Raw genomic sequence first — 26,820 nt, forward strand, 5'->3', positions numbered from 1 at the left:
GGTTCCCTCTATTTATACACAACTTTGACAGGTAACCAGCCAATCACAACAAAGAGTTCTCCCGCTGCGTGGCTCTGGCCAATCCGCTGTCGGCAGCTCTGACAGCCGGGAGTTGTCAACAGCCGCCACGCCTCATCTTCCAGCTGGCGGGAAGCCTTATGACAGCTCTGGCTAATGCGCATGTGCGGCCACGGGCAGCCTTGACAGCTGTCAAGTGCTGCGCCTGCGCGGGCAGCTAGCGGCGGCCTTTTGACAGCTGTCACTGTCAGCTGGCCGCCGCACGTGCGTGTTGGGTAAGCGGCAGCCATTTGACAGCTGTCAACTGTCAAAGGCTGCCGCGCCTTTTTACCTCATGGCGTTTGTGTCTTTTTGCAGAACTTAAATATACAACAAAGTAGTCTGAACTTATTTAACTGTTATCTATATTTTTTAAAAAATAAAGTTAAGAATGAACATGAGGCTTGTGTGGCCCAAAATTCAGCAGATATTGACTAATCCTGTTTGGTGGAATGAGACTGTTTTTAGAGAGCACTCCTTGGGGCTCAAGAGGGTCTGGGCTCATGCCCAGCAGGACTCTGGCTGACCCTGATCCATAGCCATTTAGCTATAACTGCAAATTTGGGAAAGGACTGCCTGCTTGCTTTCTCTGAAGATGCTGCTTAGTCTGTGCCATAGCAGTACTAAAGTTGCTTCAGTTAAGCAGAGGCAAGCTTATGCAGGACTTATTATAAATCATGAGATTAGAGTTTCATGACACCTAAATTGATTATTATTTGTGGGCGTATATGCTCAACATTTTATCTTTTGCACAAGTTTGATGAGTAGAATGCAAAAATACCTTGCTGCACTGTTTCTCAAACTTGACAACTTTAAGATGTGTGGATTTCAACTGCCAGAATTCCCCAGCCAGCCAGTTGGCTAGAGAATTCTGAGAGTTCAAGTCCACACATCTTAAAGTTGCTGAGATTGAGACACACTACATTAATGAGCAGATGGGGGAAGTAGCAGCGATCATCTGGCCCAAGTTGGAGAGAGGAGTTGTGGAGAGCTGTCAAAGCTGAGTTCCAATTGTACTGCCCCCAGCCCAAAGGAGCCAAGGGGACGGAGTGGTGAAAATGTGAAGCCTCAGAGGGAATGCCAAGTTGTGGCAGCCAGTCAGTGGAGCACATGAGGCAGCAGCTCAGCAGCCTGGAGGTCCATGGAGGAGATTGATCCCATAGCTGGATACCAAACCCCAAGGGGGTTCAGTCCTGACCCTGAGACTGATGCTGATCCCTTCACCCAGCACTCGGTGGGAGCAGCTGCTGCAATGGCAGGGGGCACAATTAGCCCATTGTTTGGGTTACCTTCCCTGTCAGGACCCAGTCTGGGGTGGAGAGGCTACAGCCTACCACCAACAGCTTGGGGAAGGGAGTGGGTTGGCAACCCCTGCTGAGGAACAGGTATGGAGTACAGCCAGGGATATACCCAGATAATGGGTTGTGGGTACAGTGGCCTCAGCCGGTGCCGGCACCCAGGCTACCTCCACTCCCACTGCTGAGGATGACATTTTACGGGAGCCCAGAAAAGCTGGCATTTTTCCTAAATCAAGTCTTGACCCACCTTGATTGGTATGGAAATGATTCCTCTGATACCGTATATACTTGAGTATAAGCCGAATTTTTCAGCCCACTTTTTGGGCTGAAAAATTCCACTTCGGCTTATACTCCAGTCAACAAAAAAACTTACCGAGGACTTGTGCGCGGCCGAGGCTTTGGTGCTTCTGGGATCGCGCGCACCTCTCCCAAGCCACCGCCGTCCGAGACCTGCCGAAGTTTGGGGAGGTTTGGGGAGGTGCGCGCGCACCTCCCCAAACCTCCCCAAACGTCGGCAGGTCTCCGTTCCTCCTGCCGACGTTTGGGGAGGTTTGGGCGCCTCCCCAAACCTCCCCAAACGTCGGCAGGTCTCCGTTCCTCCTGCCGACGTTTGGGGAGGTTTGGGCGCCTCCCCAAACCTCCCCAGGTCTCCGTTCCTCCGCGCAGACCTGCCGACATTTGGGGAGGTTTGGGCGCCTCCCCAAACCTCCCCAAACGTCGGCAGGTCTCCGTTCCTCCTGCCGACGTTTGGGGAGGTTTGGGCACCTCCCCAAACCTCCCTAGGTCTCCGTTCCTCCGCGCAGACCTTCCGACGTTTGGGGAGGTTTGGGCGCCTCCCCAAACCTCCCCAAACGTCGGCAGGTCTCCGTTCCTCCTGCCGACGTTTGGGGAGGTTTGGGCACCTCCCCAAACCTCCCCAGGTCTCCGTTCCTCCGCGCAGACCTGCCAACGTTTGGGGAGGTTTGGGCGCCTCCCCAAACCTCCCCAGGTCTCCGTTCCTCCTGCCGACGTTTGGGGAGGTTTGGGCGCCTCCCCAGGTCTCCGTTCCTCCGCGCAGACCTGCCGACGTTTGGGGAGGTTTGGGCGCCTCCCCAAACCTCCCCAAACGTCGGCAGGTCTCCGTTCCTCCTGCCGACGTTTGGGGAGGTTTGGGCGCCTCCCCAAACCTCCCCAGGTCTCCGTTCCTCCGCGCAGACCTGCCGACGTTTGGGGAGGTTTGGGCGCCTCCCCAAACCTCCCCAAACGTCGGCAGGTCTCTGTTCCTCCTGCCGACGTTTGGGGAGGTTTGGGCACCTCCCCAAACCTCCCCAGGTCTCCGTTCCTCCGCGCAGACCTGCCGACGTTTGGGGAGGTTTGGGCGCCTCCCCAAACCTCGGCAGGTCTCCGTTCCTCCGCGCAGACCTGCCGATGTTTGGGGAGGTTTGGGCGCCTCCCCAAACCTCCCCAGGTCTCCGTTCCTCCTGCCGACGTTTGGGGAGGTTTGGGCGCCTCCCCAAACCTCCCCAGGTCTCTGTTCCTCCGCGCAGACCTGCCGACGTTTGGGGAGGTTTGGGCGCCTCCCCAAACCTCCCCAAACGTCGGCAGGTCTCCGTTCCTCCTGCCGACGTTTGGGGAGGTTTGGGCACCTCCCCAAACCTCCCCAGGTCTCCGTTCCTCCGCGCAGACCTGCCGACGTTTGGGGAGGTTTGGGCGCCTCCCCAAACCTCCCCAGGTCTCCGTTCCTCCGTGCAGACCTGCCGACGTTTGGGGAGGTTTGGGCGCCTCCCCAAACCTCCCCAGGTCTCCGTTCCTCCTGCCGACGTTTGGGGAGGTTTGGGCGCCTCCCCAAACCTCCCCAGGTCTCCGTTCCTCCGCGCAGACCTGCCGACGTTTGGGGAGGTTTGGGCGCCTCCCCAAACCTCCCCAGGTCTCCGTTCCTCCGCGCAGACCTGCTGACGTTTGGGGAGGTTTGGGCGCCTCCCCAAACCTCCCCAAACGTCGGCAGGTCTCCGTTCCTCCTGCTGACGTTTGGAGAGGTTTGGGCGCCTCCCCAAACCTCCCCAGGTCTCCGTTCCTCCACGCAGACCTGCCGACGTTTGGGGAGGCGCCCAAACCTCCCCAAACGTCGGCAGGAGGAACGGAGACCTGGGGAGGTTTGGGGAGGCGCCCAAACGTCCCCAAACATCGGCAGGAGGAACGGAGACCTGCCGACGTTTGGGGAGGTTTGGGGAGGCGCCCAAACCTCCCCAAACGTCGGCAGGTCTGCGCGGAGGAACGGAGACCTGCCGACGTTTGGGGAGGTTTGGGGAGGCGCCCAAACCTCTCCAAACGTCGGCAGGAGGAACGGAGACCTGCCGACGTTTGGGGAGGCGCCCAAACCTCCCCAAACGTCGGCAGGTCTGCGCGGAGGAACGGAGACCTGCCGACGTTTGGGGAGGTTTGGGGAGGTGCGCGCAAACCTCCCCAAACTTCGGCAGGTCTCCGGACGGTGGCGGCTTGGGAGAGGTGCGCGCGATCCTGGAAGCACCGAAGCCTCGGCCGCGCGCAAGTCCTCGGTAAGCTCCGGGCGGTCACTTGCTTCGCGTCTCCTGAGGGAAGGGGGGGCGACTGGAGCGGGCGTGTTTCCTCGCCTGCTGGGCGCCGCGATTTGCCCGGGGAACGCGCGGGCCCCGAATGGCAGCGTGGAGCGAGGAAGCGGACAGCCAGGGCTTCCCCGAGAGCCGCGGCCACACAGGGTATTCCTGTGTATTCAGGCTTGCAAAATGGCGGATCGAGCCTCTGCTGGCGGCAGAGGCTTGCAGAGCGCGGATCCAGCCCCCGCCGGCGGCGGAGGCTTGCAGAGCGCAGATCCAGCCTCCGCCGGCGGCGGAGGCTTGCAGAACGGCAGATCGGCTTATACTCGAGTCAACAACTTTTCCCAGTTTTTGGGGGTGAAATTGGGGGTCTCGGCTTATACTCGAGTCGGCTTATACTCAAGTATATACGGTTCGGGTAGATGTTGTCTTGGCTAACCTCGAAGGGGAGACAGCAGAATGGGTGACCATCCTTCATGCCAAAGGTGCTCCTGAGCTGGCAGATCCAAATGCTTTCCTCTGTAGCTTCAGGTCCAGTTTGGGCACCCTGTGCAGACCCAGCGGCTGGAGCTGGAAGTCCAGATGGTTAAGCAGGGTACCAGAGCTGTAGCTGAGTACATCCAAGACTTCAGGCAGATCGCAGGGAGGCTGAGGCACTGGCTGGAACAGCTCCTGACCAGTACTTTTGAGAGGGGCTGAGCCACAACCTATTCCATCTGTGTCTAGCCTGAGGGATCCCAAATCAGCTTGGGGACTGGTACCAGCTAGTCCCCACTGTAGAGCTGGACCTGGCAGTATACAAGGGTGGTGGGGTTGTCAGCCCATGCCCAGGAGAAGCGTGCCTTGGGGAAAAGCAATCAGCGGCAGTGCCCCCAACACCTGCAAGGCTGGCCAAGTGTGCACCCATTGTGTATTTCTGGTATGGCCAGGAGGGCCACCGAGCTGCAATGTGCCCGGCACCTATGCTCCAGATGCTCCTATGCTCCTATGCTCCTGTGACCTCTACTCTTTTGAAGCCAAAGAAGTCACCCAAGAAGGGAAAGGAGAAGTCACAGACTGCAACTCAAGTTGTTGAGGATTCCCCTTTCAAGAGTGAAGAGGATGGAATACTGACAGAAGAGGAAATGTCCTTTATGACAGCGAGAGCAAGGGAGAAGATGACCCGATGGTGAGTGGATTGGTTAACCACCTTGAGGTTACTGTGGGCATCAAGGCTTCCTGCTCAGTGGTGAGGGGAGTGATTAAAGCCTTCATGGACTCAGGTTGCTCTCGTTGCCTAATTAGTCAGGTGGTGGTGCAGAAGTTGGGGTTGCACAGGAGGAAGCTTAAAAAACCCATGAAGTTCAAACAGGTTGATGGCTTGCTGATAGGGTGCAGGGCTACTTCCCATCTGACTGAGCCAGTGCAACTGGAATTAGGGGAGCATCAGGAGACCATTCACTTGGCTAGCCAAGTGGGGACCCCCAAATCTATTGGAAGAGAGCCATGAGATAGATGATCATGGGGAAGTGAGGCCTGAGTCCCCATGAAAGAAGGGAGGAACAGCCCAAGAAGATAGGAGGGAAAGGAGAAATCCTGAGCGCAGCAAGGAAGCATTGGAGGAAAGGGAGAGACTGCAATCCATCCCAAGGAAGTACCAAGACCTTCTGGAAGCATTCAGTGAGAAGGAATGTGACGTCCTGCCCCTGCCCCATTGCCCCACGGATTGTCCCATAGAGATCCTGCCTGAAGCAAAACTCCCCAAACCAAAGATGTATTCCTTGACTCCAAAGGAGCTGAAGGAGGTAAGGGAGTACATTGACAAGAACTTAGTGAGGGATGTTATTCAAGCTATGAAATCTTGAGTCACCGCCCCAGTACTCTTTAAAGAAAAGAAAGATGGGTTGCCTAGATTGTGCGTGGAGTTTTGCGGAATTAATGGGAGTGAGCGTGGAAAACATGTATCACCTCCCCCTCATGAAGGACATGTTAGGCCACTTAGCCAAGGGGAAGATATTCACAAAGCTAGACCTGAGGGAGGCGTACTACTGAAGGCAATGAGTGGAAGACGGCCTTCAATTGCCCCCTGGACAGTTACTGGTTTAAAATAATGCCATTTGGACCACAGGGGGCCCCTAGAGTGTTCATGCAACTCATAAACGAGGTGCTGCATGAACATCTTTACTAGAGGATCTTAGTGTACCTTGACAACATCTCATTTACACTGAGACCATGGACAAACATGTGAAACTTGTGCAGCAAGTGCTAAAAAAACCGTTGGACACTAAGCTCTATGCCAGACATGTCAAACTTGCAACATCACGTGACGTCACGAGACGTATTGGGACTATTTTGCCATTGCCAGCAATGGGGTGGGCGAGGCTTCCGGATGATGCGTCCAGCTCATGGGCCGGCAGTTTGACACCCCTGCTCTATGCCAAACTGTCTAAATGTGAATTTTACAAATCTAAACTGGACTGCTTGGGCTGTCATGTGATGGAATAGAGATGGACCCAGAGAAGGTGAAATCAATCTTGGAGTGGCAAGCCCCTTGTACCCACAAGCAGCTGCAAAGGTTTTGTGGGGTTTGCAAACTTCTACAGGCAATTCATCATCTTTTGCCAAGATTGCTTTACTGATCACTGAGCTGTTAAAGACTGGGAAGTGGGGAGAGAAGCCTTTGAACTGGACAATGGAATGCCAAGCGGAATTTGAAAAGTTGAAGGGGCTATTTGCCACTGAGCCAGTGCTAACGCACCCTAACCCAGAGGAACCTTTTGTGATTCACACAGATGCCAGTGACATGGTAGGAGCCATCCTCCAGCGCAATATTTAGATTTTTTTTGAGTTCTCTTCCATAAACAAATAAAGGTTATGAGCATGATATTATGTATGCTTCAAAGCTTGATTCTCTGCATATTTTTTTCTAGTGAATGCTCCTTTTTCAGTGGGGCTTACTTGTAGACAGTTTGAGTAAAACTGTAGCCCCATTGTATTTTAACATACTTGTAATATTTTCCATGACTCGAAACTGGAGAAACCATTTTCCCAGTCCTAATTTATTGCCCTTTTTGTCAGCCAGTGTTAACTTGCTTATTTAATTAATGAAAATGAAAACAAATCTTTAAAAATATAAAAGAAATTATTGAATATACATCCACTTGAAGCAAATGGGAAGGAGTGAAGAACAAAAGTTATCAATATGTGAAGTCATACAGGTTTCTTTAAGGGAGAAAAGCGGGAGGGGGGAGTTCTGGTGTTTTCCAAAAGGGCATATTCTGCTAGTCTAATTGAGTATTGCACTTAATTACATGTTCATGTGTAGCAAGATCCATTTTCATAAAGAATTCAACACTTAATTTATGTGAAACTCATGTTCTGTAACATTTTATTTTTTATTTTTGTCTTTTTAAATTGTAAGCCCATTGATAACATATAAAACAGTGTAAATCCTAAAGTAAAAAAGAAGTGTTAATTATTTTATAACAATATGCAAAACTTGCCTAAACAAAAATTTAAGAAAACAATAAGAAAAGCCATATTGTTCAATAACAATAGTTATTATATTAATGAACTTTAACTGAAGAAAAATAATAGATATATGATGTTTTACATAACCTTATTGATAATGTTGCTGTGTTATGTTCTCTTATGAGGCAGTTTTTAATCTTGGTAGTTCACTCATTCATATCTCTATAGATCTTATTAGGACAGAAAGAAAATCAATTGGTTAAATGTGTTTTGAACACTATGCTTGCCATATCACTCATTTGTTTGCAAGGAATGAAAGCTCAGATCATTCAGAATGTCACCTAAAGAATTTCTATCAGTGCCTTCTTGGTAGAGAAACTGATGGATTAACCTTTCTCCCCTTTGAAATTAGTGATCAATGAGTCTTAGTGTCAAAATATTGCAGTAAAAAAAGCACCCATGTCCCTTTTAGATAAATAACAATAAATTGTCTGTTAAAGCCTATTATGCATACTAATGCTTATAATCACATTACAGTATTTCTTAAGACTTTGCTCAGGCCTAAAACATGATATGACAAAATTAAACTAGGTTATATCATATAAAACTGAATGTTCTGTAATTAAACGTCCTTAAAAAGTTCATATGATGGAATAGCTTAATTTGAAAATTAGAGCTCTGGTTGTACTTAAAAAAAACCCTAATATCTATATGTATTGTACTACATATAAACATATATGGAAAAACCAACATACATTATAATATGGTAGATTTAAAGTCACCCCCTGGAAATATTGATGTGGTTAAGCAGATTAATAGAAATACTATACTGAATTATGTAAAAAAGCTAACTACATTTTTAATTTTAAAACATTGATTTTTTTACCATATTTTTCACTATTGCATTTTTAAATGGGCCTTTCAGTAAGATTAAGTTACTGTTATTCTTGGAGACCTCTCTGTTATAAAAGTTACTCAACTTTTAAGATCTTGCAGGTCTTAAGGGAATCTCTTTCAGTTCAACATCGTACTTTTTGAATAAAGGGACAAAAATGTCTTCAACACAGTAATTGTTCCCTACAAGAGGCAGAGAGAAATTGGTAATAATATTCAGTAATTGCAACCCTTTAGTCTTTGCTTTTGCTCTCTCAGCAACCATGAATGATTACAGTACAACTTAGCTAAGGTAGCCTCTGTGGATGATTGATAGGACATTAATCAAAAGATGCATATCAGCTTCAGAATTTGTTCACAAGCTTTCTTCTAATAGCTGATTTCATGTTCAGTGAGCTCTTTGCCAGTTTGTTCAATTTATTCTTCAGTGCACAAGCCATTCATCAAGAAATACAATGATTTCACACATATGCTTTCAGTGGCCATAGGACAGAATAAGTGTAACTACTCTCTGAGTTATTAAAATACATTATCAACCCCTGTACATGTGTGTTTAGTGGTGTGTGTGTGTTAATTAACCTATTTCAAAGAAAACTTCTCATTAAAACTGCTCACTTATTCATCTCATTGAATCTAGTTAGATGAGATGAAAATAAGAAATTGTTCAGAGTAATTTTAAGGAACATTATATTATGCTAAAATAAGACTATTCTTAAAATGGTTTGGTGAACACTTACGTTTATGAAACTATGTCATCCTATATTTCAGCAACATAGTTAGACATGAAGAAGTCTTTCAAAATATTTCATTGTTGATTAGGACTGCAACTGCATCTGCAACTCAGTTGTTCCCTGTTTTGCTCTGATGCCCTAACCACTGCTATATACTGTCAGTTGAATGTATAGAAATTGATACCAGTATATTGCAATAACTGCTTATAATATTATGGTTAACCACTTGCTATAGCCTATCGTAGACCTTATTACTAAAGGGATTCTTCTTCAACTTAGATTTTCTGGAAGTAAATCCTGTATGATTAACATCATTTTATCTTAAACTATCTTTATCCTACAGCAGCTGTTTTTTTTAATCAGTTTTCACTTGATTCTATCTTTTAATTTAAAAGTTGTATGTACAAATTATTTTGAATTTGACACAGATTGTTATAGCATGATTCAGAATAGCCCAGTATTATTCTAACAATGCCAGGAAGACAAACATTCCTGTTTCATATTTGGAATCATTGTCATTGTCAGCCATTCAGTCATGTCTGACCCTTAGAAACTCTATGGATCAGAACTCTCCATACCCCTCTGTCTCACATTACCTCTTTCAGATTGCCATGGTATCCCAGTGTCATTCTTTATACTGTCCAGCCAGCAGATACTAGGATGGCCCCCTCTTCTTTTTCCACTGATAACTTCCAGCATGATTTATTTTTTGACAGAGTCAGTTTGCATGACATGCCCAAAGTGTGACAGCCTCTGTTTGGCGATCTTGGCCTCTATGTGATATTATTAGTGAAGTTTGGTCTAGGACTTCTTTATTATTTTTGCAGCCCATGGGATGCATAATAATTGCCTCTAGCACCACAGTTCTTTTCCTATCTGCCTTTTTCAGAGTCCAAGTTTCACAGTCATAAGTAACAGTAGTAGACCCCAACTACTTGATAAGATAGAAAAATGTGGATTAGACAGCATCACCACCAGAGGGATTCGTAGCTAGCTGACTGGCCATGCTCAGCATGTACTCCTCAATGGAACTGCTTCTACATGGAGGGAAGTGTGTAGTGGGGAGCCCCAGGGCTTTGTTATGGGCCTGTTGTGATTCCTCGCTAGCTAGTGGATCTGGCAGCTGAGTCTGAGGAATCAGATAAGTAGGAGGGGTCTGGAGTGACATTAGAGTCAGAGGAAGGCTCTGAGGAGCTCCAAGACTTACAGCTGGACAAGGAACCTGGCCCCTCTACTCATGCTCAGGCTGAGACACAGTTGTGCTGGGAGTCTGAGTTGGACAGTGATGAAGAATTGTTGGGACAAATCCAGGATGCACGAAAATGCAGGCAAGAGAAGCGAGTAGGACAGAGGAATGCAATGGGGTGGCTCCAAAGGCAAAGGAGAAGGCATTAGAAACCCATGCCTTGGCTGAATTATAAAAAGGAAGGTGTGGGAGGTGCTGATTGCCAAAGGCAACTGTTGTGTTGACGATCAAGTTTCTGTGGACTGTGTTTGTTTGCCTTTGGCATTGACTCAGGTCTGTGAGAATAAAAGGGGTTGGTATTTTTCTTGCAGTTCCTGCTGTTTCTTGGAAGAGGGGTTTCTTTTTGTGAGCATAACAAGGACTGACATATTTCTGGGACAGAACAGGGCCCAGTGCTCTTCAACATCTTCATCAATGATTTGGATGAGGAGATAGAAGGGGAACTCATCAAATTTGCAGACAACACCAAGCTGATAGGAGTAGCCAACACACCAGAAGATAGGCTTAAGATACAAAAGGATCTTGACAGACTTGAACATTGGGTGCTATCTAACAAAATAAAATTCAATGGTGAAAAAAAGTAAGGTTCTATATTTAGGCAAGAAAAACCAAATGCACAGGTATAGTATAGGTTGTAACTGTGAGAGAGATCTCGGAGTCCTAGTGGACAATCACTTCAATATGAGCCAGCAGTGTGCTGCAGCTGCCAAAAAAGCCAACACAGTGTTAGGCTTCATTAACAGAGGGATAGAATGAAGATTCCGTGAAGTGTTAATAACACTTTACGATGCCTTGGTAACGCCACACTTGGAATAATGCATCTAGTTTTGGTCACCACAATGTAAAAAAGATGTTGAGACTCTAGAAAGAGTACCGAGAGGAGCCACAAAAATGATTAGGGGACTGGAGGCTAAAACATCTAAGGAACAGTTGCTGGAATTGGGTATGTCTAGTTTAATGAAGAGATAGCAGTGTTCCAATATCTCAGGGGTTGCCACAAAGAAGAGGGAGTCAATCTATTCTCTAAAGCAGGGGTCCCCAACCCCTAGTCCATGGACCGGTACCAGGCCACAGCATTCCAGCAACCAGTCCTCACAAACAAGCAAAGCCCCATCCTTGGGACACAGGCAGCACACAAAACCATGCACTCTCTGGTCCGCACAAAAACCTCTTTCCACAGAACTGGTCCCTGGTGCCCAAAAGGTTGGGGACCTCTGCTCTAAAGCACCTGAAGGCAAGACAAGAAGCAACTGATGGAAACTAACCAAAGAGAGAAGCAACCTAGAACTAAGGAGAAATTTCCTGACAGAACAATTAATCAGCAGAACAACCTGCCTCCAAAAGCTGTGAATGCTCCAACACTGGAAGTTTTTAAGAAGTGAAAATGATATAGGGTTTCCTGCCTGAGCAGGGGGTTGGACTAGATGACCTGCAAGGTCCCTTCCAACTTTTATTATTATTGTTCATCACACAGTCAGCCAGATATTCAGACTGGATTTGACATTTTTGTCTACCTATTGAGTCCTTACCAAGGACCTGGGATAGGCTGATGTGGATGTTTGATAGTATTACAGATATTGTCACAGGATGGAAGCAGTTCCTAATAAGGCTGCCTTTTGCAAATGACTAATGGTGAATTTGTCAATGCCAATGGTGTTCAAGTGGTGCTCCAGTTATTTTGGGATTGCACCTAAGACATCTTAGTATTGGTACTACCCTTGCTTGCCTTTGCCACATTCATTCTATTTCTATTTGTAGGTCTTTGTATTTTGTTATCTTCTCCAATTCTTTCTCTTCTATTCTGCTGTCTCCAGGTACTGCCAAGTCTACTATTGAGACTTTTTTGTCTTATTGACAATTATCATTATTATTATTGATCATCGCACAGTCAGCCACATGTTCAGACTGGATTTGACATTTTTGTCTACCTCTCAAGTCCTTCCCAAGTACCTGGGATAGGCAGATGTGGATGTTTGAATTGATTGTATTATAGATATCGTTGCAGGATTGAAACACTTCCTAGTAAGGCCGCCTTTGGCAATTTACTTTTTTGTCTTTCTTATTGACAGTTGTTAAGTCCGGGGTGTTATGTGGCAGGTGCTTGTCTGTTTGAATTCTAAAGTTCCAGAGCAATTTAACATTTTCATTTTCTATGATTTTCTCTATTTTATGATCCCACCAGTTTTTGCTTGTGGGCAAATGATATTTCCTGCAGATCTTCCAATGCACCATTGTTGCTACTTTGTTATGCAGCTACTTGTAGTCAGTCTGTGCGATCTTCTTGCAGCAGCTTACCAGGTGGTCCACTGTTTCTTCAGCTTCTTTGCATGTTGTTGTTAGTTGCAAAGTCGTGTCTGACCCATCGCGACCCCATGGACAATGTTCCTCCAGGCCTTCCTGTCCTTTGCATAGGCGACACTTACTGTCTGTTGCTGTCTTCTCAATTTTGACTTTGTATGCATTTGTCCTTAAGGCTTGGTCTTGTGCAACCAGAATTAGTCCCTCTGTCTCTTTCTTCAACGTTCCTGCTCTTAGCCATTGTCAGGTATTGTTATTATCTGCTTTCCCAGCTATTCTTTTTAATGTACTGGCCATGTAGTGCTTTGTCTTCCTATGCCTCTATTCTGTTCTTCATTTGGTCTTTCTTGTAGGCCAGTTTGGTCTCGAGTAGTCAGTAAGCCTTCCTGATATACTAATTTCAGTGCATCTTCATCATTGTCCTTCAAATATTCTTCCAAAGCCATTTTTTCTTCTTCAACCATCTGATGTACTTTCAGCATTCCACGTCCACCTATCTGCCTTGGTAGATAGAGTCTGTCAATGTCACTGCGTGGATGAAGGGCATGATTCATTGTCATTATTTTTCTGTTCTTCCTATCCATTGCTTTTAGTTCTGCTTGAGTCCAGTCCACTATTCCAGCTGTGTATCTAATGACTGGAATTGCCCAGGTGTTAATTGCCTTCACAGTATTTCCTCCATTGAGTTTGGACTTTAAGATCTTCTTCACTCTCTTGATGTATTCACCTCTAATCTCTTTGTTGACTTCAGTGTGCTTGATGTTGTCAGCTTGAAGGATACCCAAGTATTTGTAGTAATCTTCCTCATCCAGACTCTTAATGTTATTTTTGTGGGGCATCTTGATTCCTTCAGTATTCACTATTTTTCCTTGTTTGATAGTAAGTGTGGCACATTTGTCCAAGCCAAACTTCATTGCAATATCTTGGCTATATATACGGACAGTTTTGAGCAGCTATATATACGGACAGTTTTCAGCAGCGATTCTATTTCAGATGATATTTTTCTTCAGATCATCCATGTAAAGGAGAGGAAATATTCCTCTCTTGATATTAACCTCTTCCAGTCTCTCACCATTGACCTGCAACTGTGTCTTCCATGGTGCCATCAATCTTTGCACAAATTTTCTGATTTTTCTACTGACTCCTATTATTTCTAGGCACTTGATTATCCAGTCATGTGTCAGATAGTCAAATGCCTTTTTGTAGTCAATCCATGCCACATTCAGGTTGGTCTGTCTTTTCTTGCAGTTTTCTAAAATCATTTTGTCTATTAGGAGTTGATCTTTTGTTCCTCTGCTATTGGGGTGGTTTCCTTTCTGCTCAGGTGGAAAGAGATTGTTTTCAAATAGATGCTGTTGTACTGCATCAGCTACCACACCAGTTAGCAATTTGAAAGTTGCTGGTAAGCAGGTAATTGGCCTGTAGTTGCCTGGTGTTGCCCCTTTTGCTGGATTTTTCATTATTAGGTAGGTTTTCCCAGTTGTAAGCCACTTTTTAGTTTCAATAACAGATCATTATTTCTTTGTTTTCAATCACTGTGTATTTGTGATGGGTAATCATCTTTTTTCCCAGTAGTTCTGCAGCTGCTGGCCTTGGTTGCTCAGCCAACAGTCCTGAGTCCTATAACTCATTTTTCACCAGATATCCAGGAACTCCAACATCTAGCACAGACCTTGTTAACCCGGGTGGCATCCAAGCCGGTATGGCATTCTGAAATTTACGTCTCACCATATTTTTATGGGAGAGACACTCTTTGTCTGGCTCCTCTGATAAGACCTGTCCAGTATTTTTGAACCTCTGCCATAGCTTTCATCTTCCTCAGAGTACACAAGCCCCACAGCCACCTCAAAGTAGTGCCTCACTGGGGGATTATTATTATTATTATTATTATTATTATTATTATTATTATTATTATTATTATTATTATTATTATTATAATTATTATTATTATTATTATTTGCATTAACTAATCTGCATTTGGCTGTGAGTCTGATGTATTTACTCTTTCAGATGTTATTCATGCCAAACATTGCAGTTCTTCCAAGTGCTATATGCCTTCTGGTTTCAGGGCTGTAGTCACCATTTTGATTGATTTTAGAGGCCAGAAAGAATTGAAGTCCTTTATTGTTTTGATAGTCTTATTGTCAATGTGCACTTTGACCTGTGTGTTCTCAGTTGTCATTGTCATTGTTTTCTTGATGTTAAAAGGCACTCCAAATTTTTCACTTTCATCTTTGAGTGTTAGGATTAGCCACTGCAGATCCTCCTTGCTACTTCTAGTCTAGATTCCTCCAAATATGCATTTTTCATAACTATATCTGTGTACACGTTGAATAGTATGAGTTACAGGATGCAACCTTGCCAAGTTACTATTTCAATTTAGAACCATTTTGTGTCTTCATATTCCATTCTTACAGAGACTGCCTCATCAGAGTACAATGATTGAATAAGCTGGATGTGCTGTGGTGATATTCCCAGTTCTTTGAGGCAGTTCCAGAGCTTGTCATGATCAACACAGTTGAAGGCTTATGTGTAGTCAATGAAGCACATATTAGAGGTCTTTTTGGCATTTGTTTGCTTTTTCCATCATCCAGTGGAGATTAATAATATGATCATGCATTCTTCTTCCTCTCCAAAATCCTGCTTGTACATCAGGCAGTTCTCTGTTGGCAGTTGGATTCAAATGTTGCTGGATTACCTTCAAGAGAGTTTCACTCGTGTGCTATGAAGGCTATGGTTCAGTGGTTGGAACACTCTTTTGTATCACCTTTCTTTGGTATTGGGATAAATATTGACCTTTTCCATTCTTTTGGCCACTGACCAGACTTCCATATATTTTGGCAAAGGACTGTCAGTGCTTTTCTTGATACTAATCTTAGCAACTGCAGGAATTCCATCAACTCCTAGGGCTTTGTGGTTAGGCAACTGATTGAGTGTCCACACTACTTCTTCCTCCAGAATACCTGGTTCCATTTCGAGTAGATCAGCTTTTCCTCTTATGGCTTGGCCTTGTTTGTCATTTATCTAAAATTGTTTTGCTGGTTTGGGTGTACTTCAGTGACAGTGAAAGGATCTGTCTCAGCTGATCCTCTCAGGAAAGCACAACTCCTGACTCCATAAGGTTAATCAAAAGAACTTTTACTGAAAGAAGTGGAATCAAGACAGGTCCTCTCCCTAATTCACATGCGGTTACAGCAGAAGTGAAAGCATGCAAAGAATGCTCCCCAGAGCCTCCTCCTTCCCTCCAACAGAATGGCAGGACACCTGAAGGGTACCTGACATATAGTCACCCCAAAAGAAAGAGATTAAACCTGCAGAACAAAACACAATAAAAGCAGAGAGAAAGGAAAATATTAGAAAAATCATTTAGATTTGTGAAAATGTTTCGCTAGTCTAGGGGCTCTAATATGCCAACATAATACTGCCCATTCTGAGCAGTAGGGAAATCTTTCCATGCTACAAAATACTGAAGATTTCCCCTATGTGTGCAAGAGTCCAAAATCTCTCTTAAAATGTTGTTCCCCCTTTATTATTAAAGGTTCAGGGACAGGGAGAAGAACTGGTCTAAGGGGTGAGGAAATTTCAGCTTTCAGTAAACTGCAGTGAAAAGCCAGGTGGACCCGACAAAGGGACTTTGGCAAATTCTACTGTGACTGGGTTAATAGTACATTGGATTAGAAAAAGCCTGAAAAGCTAAGGTCCCAATTTCTTGCAGCAACTGTAAATAATGTATGGAAAGGTAAACATGGTCTCCAACATTAATAGGTTTAGGTTCAGTTCTTTTCTTTTCAGCTTGAGTTTCATATGTATCACGAGTTTCTGCAAGGGCCTTCCATACAATAACCAGGTGTGTTGTAGTTGGGTGAACCATTCTTTTAATGATGGCACTGTAGGGTCATTTGCAGGGAGTTCAGGCATAGGTTTAAAGTCTTGACCAGTGGCCATCTGGAAAGGGGTAAAATCCATACTTCTGTATATAAAATTATGGTATGCCACCTGCAAATGGCAAAAGGTCACTCAAATTATCTTATTGATAATTAATGAACCATCTAAGGTATTGTTCCAACACTGAGTTTGTGTGTTCACATACCCCTTTCATTTGGGGGTGGTGACTGAAAATGAGTCCCTGGTAAGTATCAAGTAGGTCCAGAAAAGCCCTCCAAAATGTAAAAGTAAACTGCACCCCTCTATCTGAGATGATGCATTGGGTTGTTCCATGTAATTGATAGATGTGATGCAGGAATAATTTGGCAAGGCCCTGGGATGATGGAATCTTATAGCATGGAATAACATGCACCTGCTTGGAGAACAAATCAATCACTACTCAAATTATCATATTTCCCATGCTTTCAGGGAATTCCACAATAAAGATATCATATTTCCCATGCTTTCAGGGAATTCCACAATAAAGATCTCTCTCCAAGATGCTGACAGCTTAACTACCATCTGAAGAAATCCTGGTGTCTTTCCCTGCCATCGCTTGGCTGAGGCTCAAACAGAATAATTGGCCACATAGCTTTCAATGTCTTTTTTGAGAGATGGCCACCAAAACTGTCTTTTCACTAATTGTAACATTTTCATGAAACCGAAATGTCCTGCCATTTTGGAATAATGGCAGTTTCCTAGAATCATGAGTCACTGACTAGCTGGTACATAAAGCTTCAGCCCCTACCTATGGTAGTCCATCTCAGACTGAGCAAATGTTACTATGTATCTAGAACTATTTGTTATCCGTTAGTGCAGCTTTTAAGGACGGAAATCACATCACTGTCTATTGGGAGGTTTTCCTTTTGTCTGCATTTGGGTAGTTACTTGGACCATCAGCTGATGGGATGGAAGCACTGGTTCGATTAACTCTGCTTTGGAGAAATTGTATTGCGGCATATGTAACAGTGTGTTGGCTAGAAAGTTCTTCATCCCTGGGGGGTAACTCAGGGTGAAATCAGAGCAATTGAAGTACTGTGCCCATTGTGCTTGTTTAGGAGAGAGGTTTTTTTGGGGGGGTAGGTTCAAAGCTTCCAGATTCCTGTGATCAGTCCATACTTTGGAAGGTATTTTACTCCCTTCTAAGAAGTGCCTCCAGGAGAGGAATTCCCATCTCATTGCATAAGCCTCTTTCTCCCACAGAGCCCATCACTGTTCAGTCTCAGAAACCTTTTTGGAGGTATAAGCACAGGGTTGCAGCTGCCCATTTTTGTTTTCTTTCAGTAAAACAGCTCCTACATCTTCATTGCTTGCATCAGCTTGTATAGCAAGCAGCTTTGTTGGGTCAGAGTGCTTTAGAATGGGTTCGATGTAAACAAGCATTTGAGCTTCTCAAATGCAGCTAGACCATTTCAAGGGTTTGTCCCCTCCTTTAGTTTTTAGCAAGTTCATAATGGGGAGTGCCAGGGCTTTTTTTCTCATAGAACGCTCAACAGAGTTCCGGCACCTTTTTTGGATGGAACCTTGTAGGGTAGGCAAAGCAGGTTGTATGACATGTGTGAGTTCTGGCACCTTTTTCTTTTACAAAAAAAGCACTGGGGAGTGCTATTTGGGCAAATGAAGAAATGAATTGCCTGTAAAAATTTGCAAACCCTAGGAAGCTTTGCAGTTGCTTCCTAGTGCAGAGTTGTGCCCATTCTAGCACCTCTCTGACCTTTTGGGGGTCCATTTCAATTCTGTCATGCCCAGGTAGTCTATTTTTTGCTTTGGTGAATTCTCATTTAGAGAGCTTGGCATACAATTTGGCAGCATGTAGCTTCTGGAGGACTACCCTCACTAGTTTCACATGTTCCACTTTGGTCTCAGTATAAATCAAAATGTCCAAATACAACAGCACCCCCTTATACAGATGCTTGTGTAGGACCTTATTAATCAACTGTATGAAGACAGCAGGGGCTTCCTGTAATCCAAAAGGGAGCACTTTGAATTGGAAACAACCCAGTGGGTAAATGAACACGGTTTTCCATTCATCACTTTCCCTGATTCTTATGCAGTAACACATTTCCTGCAAATCTAGTTTAGTAAAAATTCTGCCCTTAGCCAGATGGTCTAGCATGTCCATCAGGGGTACATGGTAAACATTCTACACACATACACACACACAAACACACACACACACACACACAATCTTTAATCCTCTAGGATCCCTTTCTTCTTTTCTTGGAATAGGACCAGGGCAGCCACCCAGGGTCATGTCGCTTGAATGAAACCTTGGGATAAATTCCTAGCAATGAACAGTCACAATTCCTCTAGCTCCCTGGGGATCACTGAGTATAGTTTTGGTTTTGGTAGCATGGCACCTGGCAGGATTTCTATAGCACAATCAGTAGGCCTGTGAGGGGGGAGTTCATCTAACCCCTTCTCGCTAAACACATCTCTGAGATCTCGGTATTTGTTGGGAATGATGGGGAAGTCCTTCCCTTGCATGATAACTTCTAGCTTGTGCCTTGGGATGGTCACTTTTTGAATTTTTTACTGGTGCGGGAGAGGCAGTGTATCCAGAGTTTTAACAGTCCACCTTTTTAGCCAGGCTAACCCTAGGACTAGGATTTTTTCCATCCCAGGTGCCATTATGAAGCTCAGGACTTCTGAATGGGGTCCCATCTACATCCCTATAGGCTTGGTGGCAAATGTTGCTGGGATGCTCCATGCAACACACCCATATAGTTGGCAGAACACAGTCGGGACTTTTAGCCTCCTTAGTCAGATTCCCAGTTTTTTGCTAGATCTACCAAGCACCTGGTGCAGCCCGAATTTAATTGGACCCTTAAATCAGCTTTCATTCTTGATCCAGGGAAGCTCAGTTCTATGGGAATTGTCACTGGCCAAACTGGGCCACTTACTAGGGAGTTGCTGTTGGAGTCGGTGTCCAATCAGAGTTTGGGCAATGGGGATGATTTCCACTCCCTTCAATGCCGTTTCTCTGGCCTGTGGTTGTGCCTTGGTGGTTTTCCTTGCAGGTTTTGGGCTTGCTTTCTTGGCTATACAGCCAGTCTTACATTCTGTAGCTTGGTGTCCTTCCTGGCCACATTTAAAGCAGGCTGTGGATCAGACTTACGAAGCCTGGGGTTTTGTTGCTTCCCTCTTCTCCAGGGGTGATCTTTCCCATGCCCTTGCTGCATGGTACTTGTTCCAGGCTTAGTCAATCTCTATTTCCTCAGCCAGTACACACCAGTCGCAGAGGGCTGCAGGGGGTCCCCTTGCAACACAGGGGTTGTACAGGTCATTCTTCAGCCTATCTTTAGAACAGCTGATAAGGATGTCTTCTGGTCAATCAATCGGCATGCCAGATCATGAAATTCATCAGTGTAGTCTTCCATGGCTCTGTGGCCTTGCTGCACAGTCTTTATGCAGTCCTTCATTTTTTGATCACTCAGAGGGTCCTCAAACTGGTGATGGAGCACTGTCATGAACAGCTCAGTTCACAAGTGTTCGCATTGTGGAGCATCACCATCCAATGGTCTGTAGCTCCTTCCAGCTCAGTGTGACACATCTCATTTTGGTGCCTTCCTTGGTGATCTTGTGCCCATACTCTTGCATGTAGGTCAGGACATGGGCCAGGAAGAATCCCAGTTGTTGGGAGTCCCTGTCAAACTTCATGCCCAGTGGTGGGGCTTTTTGTCTTCATGGGACTGCTGCACCAGCACGTCCCAGGACATTGGTTCTAGTGGTCCCCTCTGTGCTGCTCCAGCAGTCGTGGTGGCACTGACTGGGGTTGCTGAAATTCCTGCCATGCTGTCTTGTGGTAAGGTTTTCCCACCATCCTCCTCCTTTCAGGCTTGGCGGATGTCACCAGCAGTCATCCAGGCTAGGGTCTCACATGCCTTAAGGTTCTGGAATCCATCCATCATGAAGTACATGGCTTACTTCATTAGGAGGTTGGTGTGGTCAGCCTCACTGCCTTCTTCCCATTCATCTTTGAGCTCTTCAGCTCCACTTGCCATTTGTGTCCTTGGCTGCCTCAGGTGAGGGTTATCCCCAGCATTCTGTTTCCTCTTGGTCGCTGCCTTGTGCAGACATTCCTTGCACGGTCCCCACGGTAGGGCTGGGTGCTTCTCTGGGTTGACCGATTTTGCAGATTCTGCTTAATGTAAGGACCTACCCCAGCTGACCCTCTCAGGAAAGCACAACTCTTGACTCCATAAGGTTAATCAACAGAACTTTTACTGAGAGAACAAGTTGCAGTAAAGGCAGGCGGAATCAAAAGCAGGCTGTGCAAAGCACAAAGCAATTCTTCCCATTCCAAAAGCCACCTCACCCCTGACCGGTCCACCAGCAGCCAATACAGTGCCACAAGATTATTTTGAGAGTGCTGGATAAAGACTTTATAACAGGTCATCCTCAGGGCGCAACAACCTTGGAGTCAGGCTGGACCAGCTGAGAGGGAGTCCATTTCATCTCTGAAGATGATTCCCATGCAGCAGAAGCGAAAACATGCAAAGAATGCTCCTGAGTCTTCTCCTCCCCCTCCAACAGAATGGCAGGGTACACGAAGGGTACCTGAGAGACAGTTGTTTTTGTTTCCTCCCATAGCTCATCTCGTTGTCTTTCTGTGATTTTGAGCACTTCAAATCATTTCTCAACTTCAACTGCACATGCTGGAGGAATCTTCTTAATGTCAAATTTCTGAATCATGGGTGGTCATTCAAATTTGTAATACTTTTGGTAAAATATTTTGTTTGGAAAAGGAAAAAAAAAACACGTGCCAAAGAAATTCTCTTTTCATTTAAGTGCCTGAGGGGAACATTTAATATGTTAATTATTCAGAATAGAAGGAATTACCAAGTGTCATTTTTTTTCTATCTGTGGAAATAAAGCATGACAGGTATACAGAAGGTCCTGTATATAGGGAGTATGAATAACAGACTAACAGAATTTATGTTGTGTGTCCAGTGGAAGGAGATGGATGAGTTTGAAACATTTCAGATAAAAGTAGATTACAGTATTATTATTATTATTATTTTTAAAAGTTATCTACCACTTTTAGAACTCCCCAGCTTTGAAAAAAATATTTAATTGGTTTACATACTGTCTGCAGTTAGAGTATAGGTCTAAATTGCTGCTTACAAAGTACCATATCAAATCAAGATCTAACAGTCATATATCTGACAGGTCAGAGCTCCACATGTGAACTAGTTTTAACTTCAGTTCCTTACTTTCAAAAATATTCACAGTGATGACTTACATATGAAGCTGGTACATGATTTAAAGTATGCATCATGGCATCTCTGAGCAAAAGCATCAGTTAAGCAAACCTATGGTTCTTGTTTTGAACATAATAATAATTCACATATCTTTTGACTCAATTCCCTAAATGATCTTTACTTCTATTTTCCCATCATAATGCAGCCCAGCGCTAAGTTTCGCATACCCTCCCACACCAGTATCCCTTCAGCAGATGCATCAACAGATCATCAGTCGACAGCAAAGTCTGGGTTCAGCCTTTGGGCATAGTCCTCCACTCATTCATCCTGCTCCAACCTTTCCTACTCAGAGGCCTATTCCCGGCATCCCTAATGTCTTGAATCCTGTTCAGGTCAGCTCTGGTCCTTCAGAAGCTACACAGGTAAGGGAATGTAAGAAAAGATTTTTGTACCATACTGACTTGTCCACAATAGTGATTAATCATCACAGCTCTTAGAACAGATTTGCTAACAAGTACCTTGGGGCTGCAATATATGCAGTCTTTCATTATAAATTACCTTGAGTATATCATGCTTTTGAATTGATGGAGTGTTTTCCATCCCTTATAAATATTTCAATAACTTCCAGATTCATTGTATAGGAACTTACAGTTTTAGAATGTTCAGGTAAAGGTAAAAGACAAAAATGTCTCTGATTTTTGAACCAAAAATTAGGATCCAAAGACACCCATGAACATATGCTAAGTGTTATGAGACAGGAATTTCTCTCTTGCTTCTTCATGCTCCATAGAATACTAAGATAGAGATTTCTCAAATTTCCAGTACAGTCAAAAAATTTCAAGAGCCTATGTTAAGTAGAAAAGAAGCAAACAATTTGAAAAAACATAGTGTGTGTCAATACAATAATTCCCAAATCAATGGACATAGTATTGCATTCTCTGGAGGAATAAAGCTGTGTTAGGAAAATTTGTAAGATTCTGCTGTCTTCAGCCCATTTCAAAGATCTTATGTTAATTCGTTGCAGATCATGACCATCCTAAACTAGGAGGCTCTAAAATTATAATAATATAATCCAGAACATACACTGAATAAACTAATTCTATGTACGGTAATATTTAAGGAAATGTATGTCTAGATACATTTATTTCAAGTAGAAGATAGCAAAATGTGTCCTTCAGGTAAAAGGCAATGAAAAAGAGTTTATTTCAATTTTTTAAAAGTGAATAATAAAAAATGTAAAAATGTCATCTAGGCAAGCATAGAAGGAGTGCAGTAATAAAAGTTTCTTAGATAAATTATCTTTTTTTCTTGTTTTGGGCTGGTTTGTCACTGAGTTCAGAAAAGTTTCAGTCAGGAGGGTTTTTTTTCTTAAATAATAATTTATGTAAAGAAATTATATAAATTACTTTATAACATTCAATCAGGATTTTTTCTCTCTAAGTAAAAGCATTACTGAGAAATTATAATTTTGAAAATGGAAGAGAAATCAAGAACATAAAAAGATTTCTCTCAATCATAGAAATTGAACTCAGTGAACCTTAGTACATTCTTTGAATATTCTGCATGTATTGTATTTTAACTCAAAGTCTACTTATATTTTTTGGGTATAAATATGTGCTGCAGAGTAAGCCCACAAGTGAGTCTGCAGTGAGCAGCACAGGGGACCCAATGCATAACAAGCGTTCCAAGATAAAACCAGATGATGACCTCCCCAGCCCAGGAGCTGGAAGCATGCAGGTAAACTATGCTTTTATCTGTTGTAGGAAGAGGGCACATTTTGTATTAATTGTTTTTGTGAGTAATCTTTGCAAAAGCATATGCTCTACATCTACTATTAATCTTTGCATAACATTTTACAGTGGCAGTTATTGGTTGCTTGATCAGGAAAAATTGAAAGTAAAGTAAAGGCTGTCTCAAGATCCCAAATTGCTATTAACTCTTAACAAAATTTTAATAGTATCATTGCTGGAAATGAAGGGAGTAATCTTTCATTAGATTGAAGCTTGAAATACTCGAAAAGGTAATGTAAACTGTGAAATTACCGTATATACTTGAGTATAAGCCGACTCGAGTATAAGCCGAGACCCCCAATTTCACCCCCCAAAACTGGAAAAAGTTATTGACTCGAGTATAAGCCGATCCGCCGTTCTGCAAGCCTGAATACACAGGAATACCCTGTGTGGCCGCGGCTCGTCGGCAGGTCTCCGTTCCTCCTGCCGACCTTTGGGGAGGTTTGGGCGCCTCCCCAAACCTCCCCAAACGTCGGCAGGTCTCCGTTCCTCCTGCCGACCTTTGGGGAGGTTTGGGCGCCTCCCCAAACCTCCCCAAACCTCGGCAGGTCTCCGTTCCTCCTGCCGACCTTTGGGGAGGTTTGGGCGCCTCCCCAAACCTCCCCAAACCTCGGCAAGTCTCCGTTCCTCCTGCCGACCTTTGGGGAGGTTTGGGCGCCTCCCCAAACCTCGGCAGGTCTCCGTTCCTCCGCGCAGACCTGCCGACCTTTGGGGAGGTTTGGGCGCCTCCCCAAACGTCCCCAAACCTCGGCAGGTCTCCGTTCCTGTTTGGGGAGGTTTGGGCGCCTCCCCAAACCTCCCCAAACCTCGGCAGGTCTCCGTTCCTCCGCGCAGACCTGCCGACGTTTGGGGAGGTTTGGGCGCCTCCCCAAACCTCCCCAAACCTCGGCAGGTCTCCGTTCCTGTTTGGGGAGGTTTGGGCGCCTCCCCAAACCTCCCCAAACCTCGGCAGGTCTCCGTTCCTCCGCGCAGACCTGCCGACCTTTGGGGAGGTTTGGGCGCCTCCCCAAACGTCCCCAAACCTCGGCAGGTCTCCGTTCCTGTTTGGGGAGGTTTGGGCGCCTCCCCAAACCTCCCCAAACCTCGGCAGGTCTCCGTTCCTCCGCGCAGACCTGCCGACCTTTGGGGAGGTTTGGGCGCCTCCCCAAACGTCCCCAAACCTCGGCAGGTCTCCGTTCCTGTTTGGGGAGGTTTGGGCGCCTCCCCAAACCTCCCCAAACCTCGGCAGGTCTCCGTTCCTCCGCGCAGACCTGCCGACCTTTGGGGAGGTTTGGGCGCCTCCCCAAACGTCCCCAAACCTCGGCAGGTCTCCGTTCCTGTTTGGGGAGGTTTGGGCGCCTCCCCAAACCTCCCCAAACCTCGGCAGGTCTCCGTTCCTCCGCGCAGACCTGCCGACCTTTGGGGAGGTTTGGGCGCCTCCCCAAACGTCCCCAAACCTCGGCAGGTCTCCGTTCCTGTTTGGGGAGGTTTGGGCGCCTCCCCAAACCTCCCCAAACCTCGGCAGGTCTCCGTTCCTCCGCGCAGACCTGCCGACCTTTGGGGAGGTTTGGGCGCCTCCCCAAACCTCCCCAAACCTCGGCAGGTCTCCGTTCCTGTTTGGGGAGGTTTGGGCGCCTCCCCAAACCTCCCCAAACCTCGGCAGGTCTCCGTTCCTCCGCGCAGACCTGCCGACGTTTGGGGAGGTTTGGGGAGGCGCCCAAACCTCCCCAAAGGTCGGCAGGAAGAACGGAGACCTGCCGAGGTTTGGGGAGGTTTGGGGAGGCGCCCAAACCTCCCCAAAGGTCGGCAGGTCTGCGCGGAGGAACGGAGACCTGCCGAGGTTTGGGGACGTTTGGGGAGGCGCCCAAACCTCCCCAAACAGGAACGGAGACCTGCCGAGGTTTGGGGACGTTTGGGGAGGCGCCCAAACCTCCCCAAAGGTCGGCAGGTCTGCGCGGAGGAACGGAGACCTGCCGAGGTTTGGGGAGGTTTGGGGAGGCGCCCAAACCTCCCCAAACAGGAACGGAGACCTGCCGAGGTTTGGGGACGTTTGGGGAGGCGCCCAAACCTCCCCAAAGGTCGGCAGGTCTGCGCGGAGGAACGGAGACCTGCCGAGGTTTGGGGACGTTTGGGGAGGCGCCCAAACCTCCCCAAACAGGAACGGAGACCTGCCGAGGTTTGGGGACGTTTGGGGAGGCGCCCAAACCTCCCCAAAGGTCGGCAGGTCTGCGCGGAGGAACGGAGACCTGCCGAGGTTTGGGGAGGTTTGGGGAGGCGCCCAAACCTCCCCAAACAGGAACGGAGACCTGCCGAGGTTTGGGGACGTTTGGGGAGGCGCCCAAACCTCCCCAAAGGTCGGCAGGTCTGCGCGGAGGAACGGAGACCTGCCGAGGTTTGGGGAGGTTTGGGGAGGCGCCCAAACCTCCCCAAACAGGAACGGAGACCTGTCGAGGTTTGGGGACGTTTGGGGAGGCGCCCAAACCTCCCCAAACGTCGGCAGGTCTGCGCGGAGGAACGGAGACCTGCCGAGGTTTGGGGAGGCGCCCAAACCTCCCCAAACAGGAACGGAGACCTGCCGAGGTTTGGGGAGGCGCCCAAACCTCCCCAAAGGTCGGCAGGTCTGCGCGGAGGAACGGAGACCTGCCGAGGTTTGGGGAGGTTTGGGGAGGCGCCCAAACCTCCCCAAACAGGAACGGAGACCTGCCGAGGTTTGGGGACGTTTGGGGAGGCGCCCAAACCTCCCCAAAGGTCGGCAGGTCTGCGCGGAGGAACGGAGACCTGCCGAGGTTTGGGGAGGTTTGGGGAGGCGCCCAAACCTCCCCAAACAGGAACGGAGACCTGCCGAGGTTTGGGGAGGCGCCCAAACCTCCCCAAAGGTCGGCAGGAGGAACGGAGACCTGCCGAGGTTTGGGGAGGCGCCCAAACCTCCCCAAAGGTCGGCAGGAGGAACGGAGACCTGGGGAGGTTTGGGGAGGCGCCCAAACCTCCCCAAAGGTCGGCAGGAGGAACGGAGACCTGCCGAGGTTTGGGGAGGCGCCCAAACCTCCCCAAAGGTCGGCAGGAGGAACGGAGACCTGCCGAGGTTTGGGGAGGCGCCCAAACCTCCCCAAAGGTCGGCAGGAGGAACGGAGACCTGCCGAGGTTTGGGGAGGCGCCCAAACCTCCCCAAAGGTCGGCAGGAGGAACGGAGACCTGCCGAGGTTTGGGGAGGTTTGGGGAGGCGCCCAAACCTCCCCAAAGGTCGGCAGGAGGAACGGAGACCTGCCGACGTTTGGGGAGGTTTGGGGAGGCGCCCAAACCTCCCCAAACGTCGGCAGGTCTGCGCGGAGGAACGGAGACCTGCCGAGGTTTGGGGAGGCGCCCAAACCTCCCCAAACGTCGGCAAGTCTCCGTTCCT

At 46.5% G+C, this 26,820-nt stretch overlaps 1 protein-coding gene across 1 annotated transcript in view; it reads left to right on the forward strand.

Annotated features, from left to right (window-relative positions):
- The window catches only part of GLI3 (GLI family zinc finger 3), a gene marked incomplete at its 5' end in the record, with an annotated part of 336,414 nt that overhangs the window by 248,941 nt on the left and 60,653 nt on the right, over positions 1–26,820 (forward strand). Inside the window, 2 exons of the mRNA XM_081343170.1 lie at positions 21,860–22,076; positions 23,278–23,391. Of these exons, the coding sequence (XP_081199296.1) occupies positions 21,860–22,076; positions 23,278–23,391 (331 nt within the window). The remainder of the gene's footprint in view (positions 1–21,859; positions 22,077–23,277; positions 23,392–26,820) is intronic.

This window comes from Vipera berus, assembly GCF_964194415.1.
Source record: "Vipera berus genome assembly, chromosome: Z".
In the NCBI taxonomy this organism is placed as follows: domain Eukaryota; kingdom Metazoa; phylum Chordata; class Lepidosauria; order Squamata; family Viperidae; genus Vipera; species Vipera berus.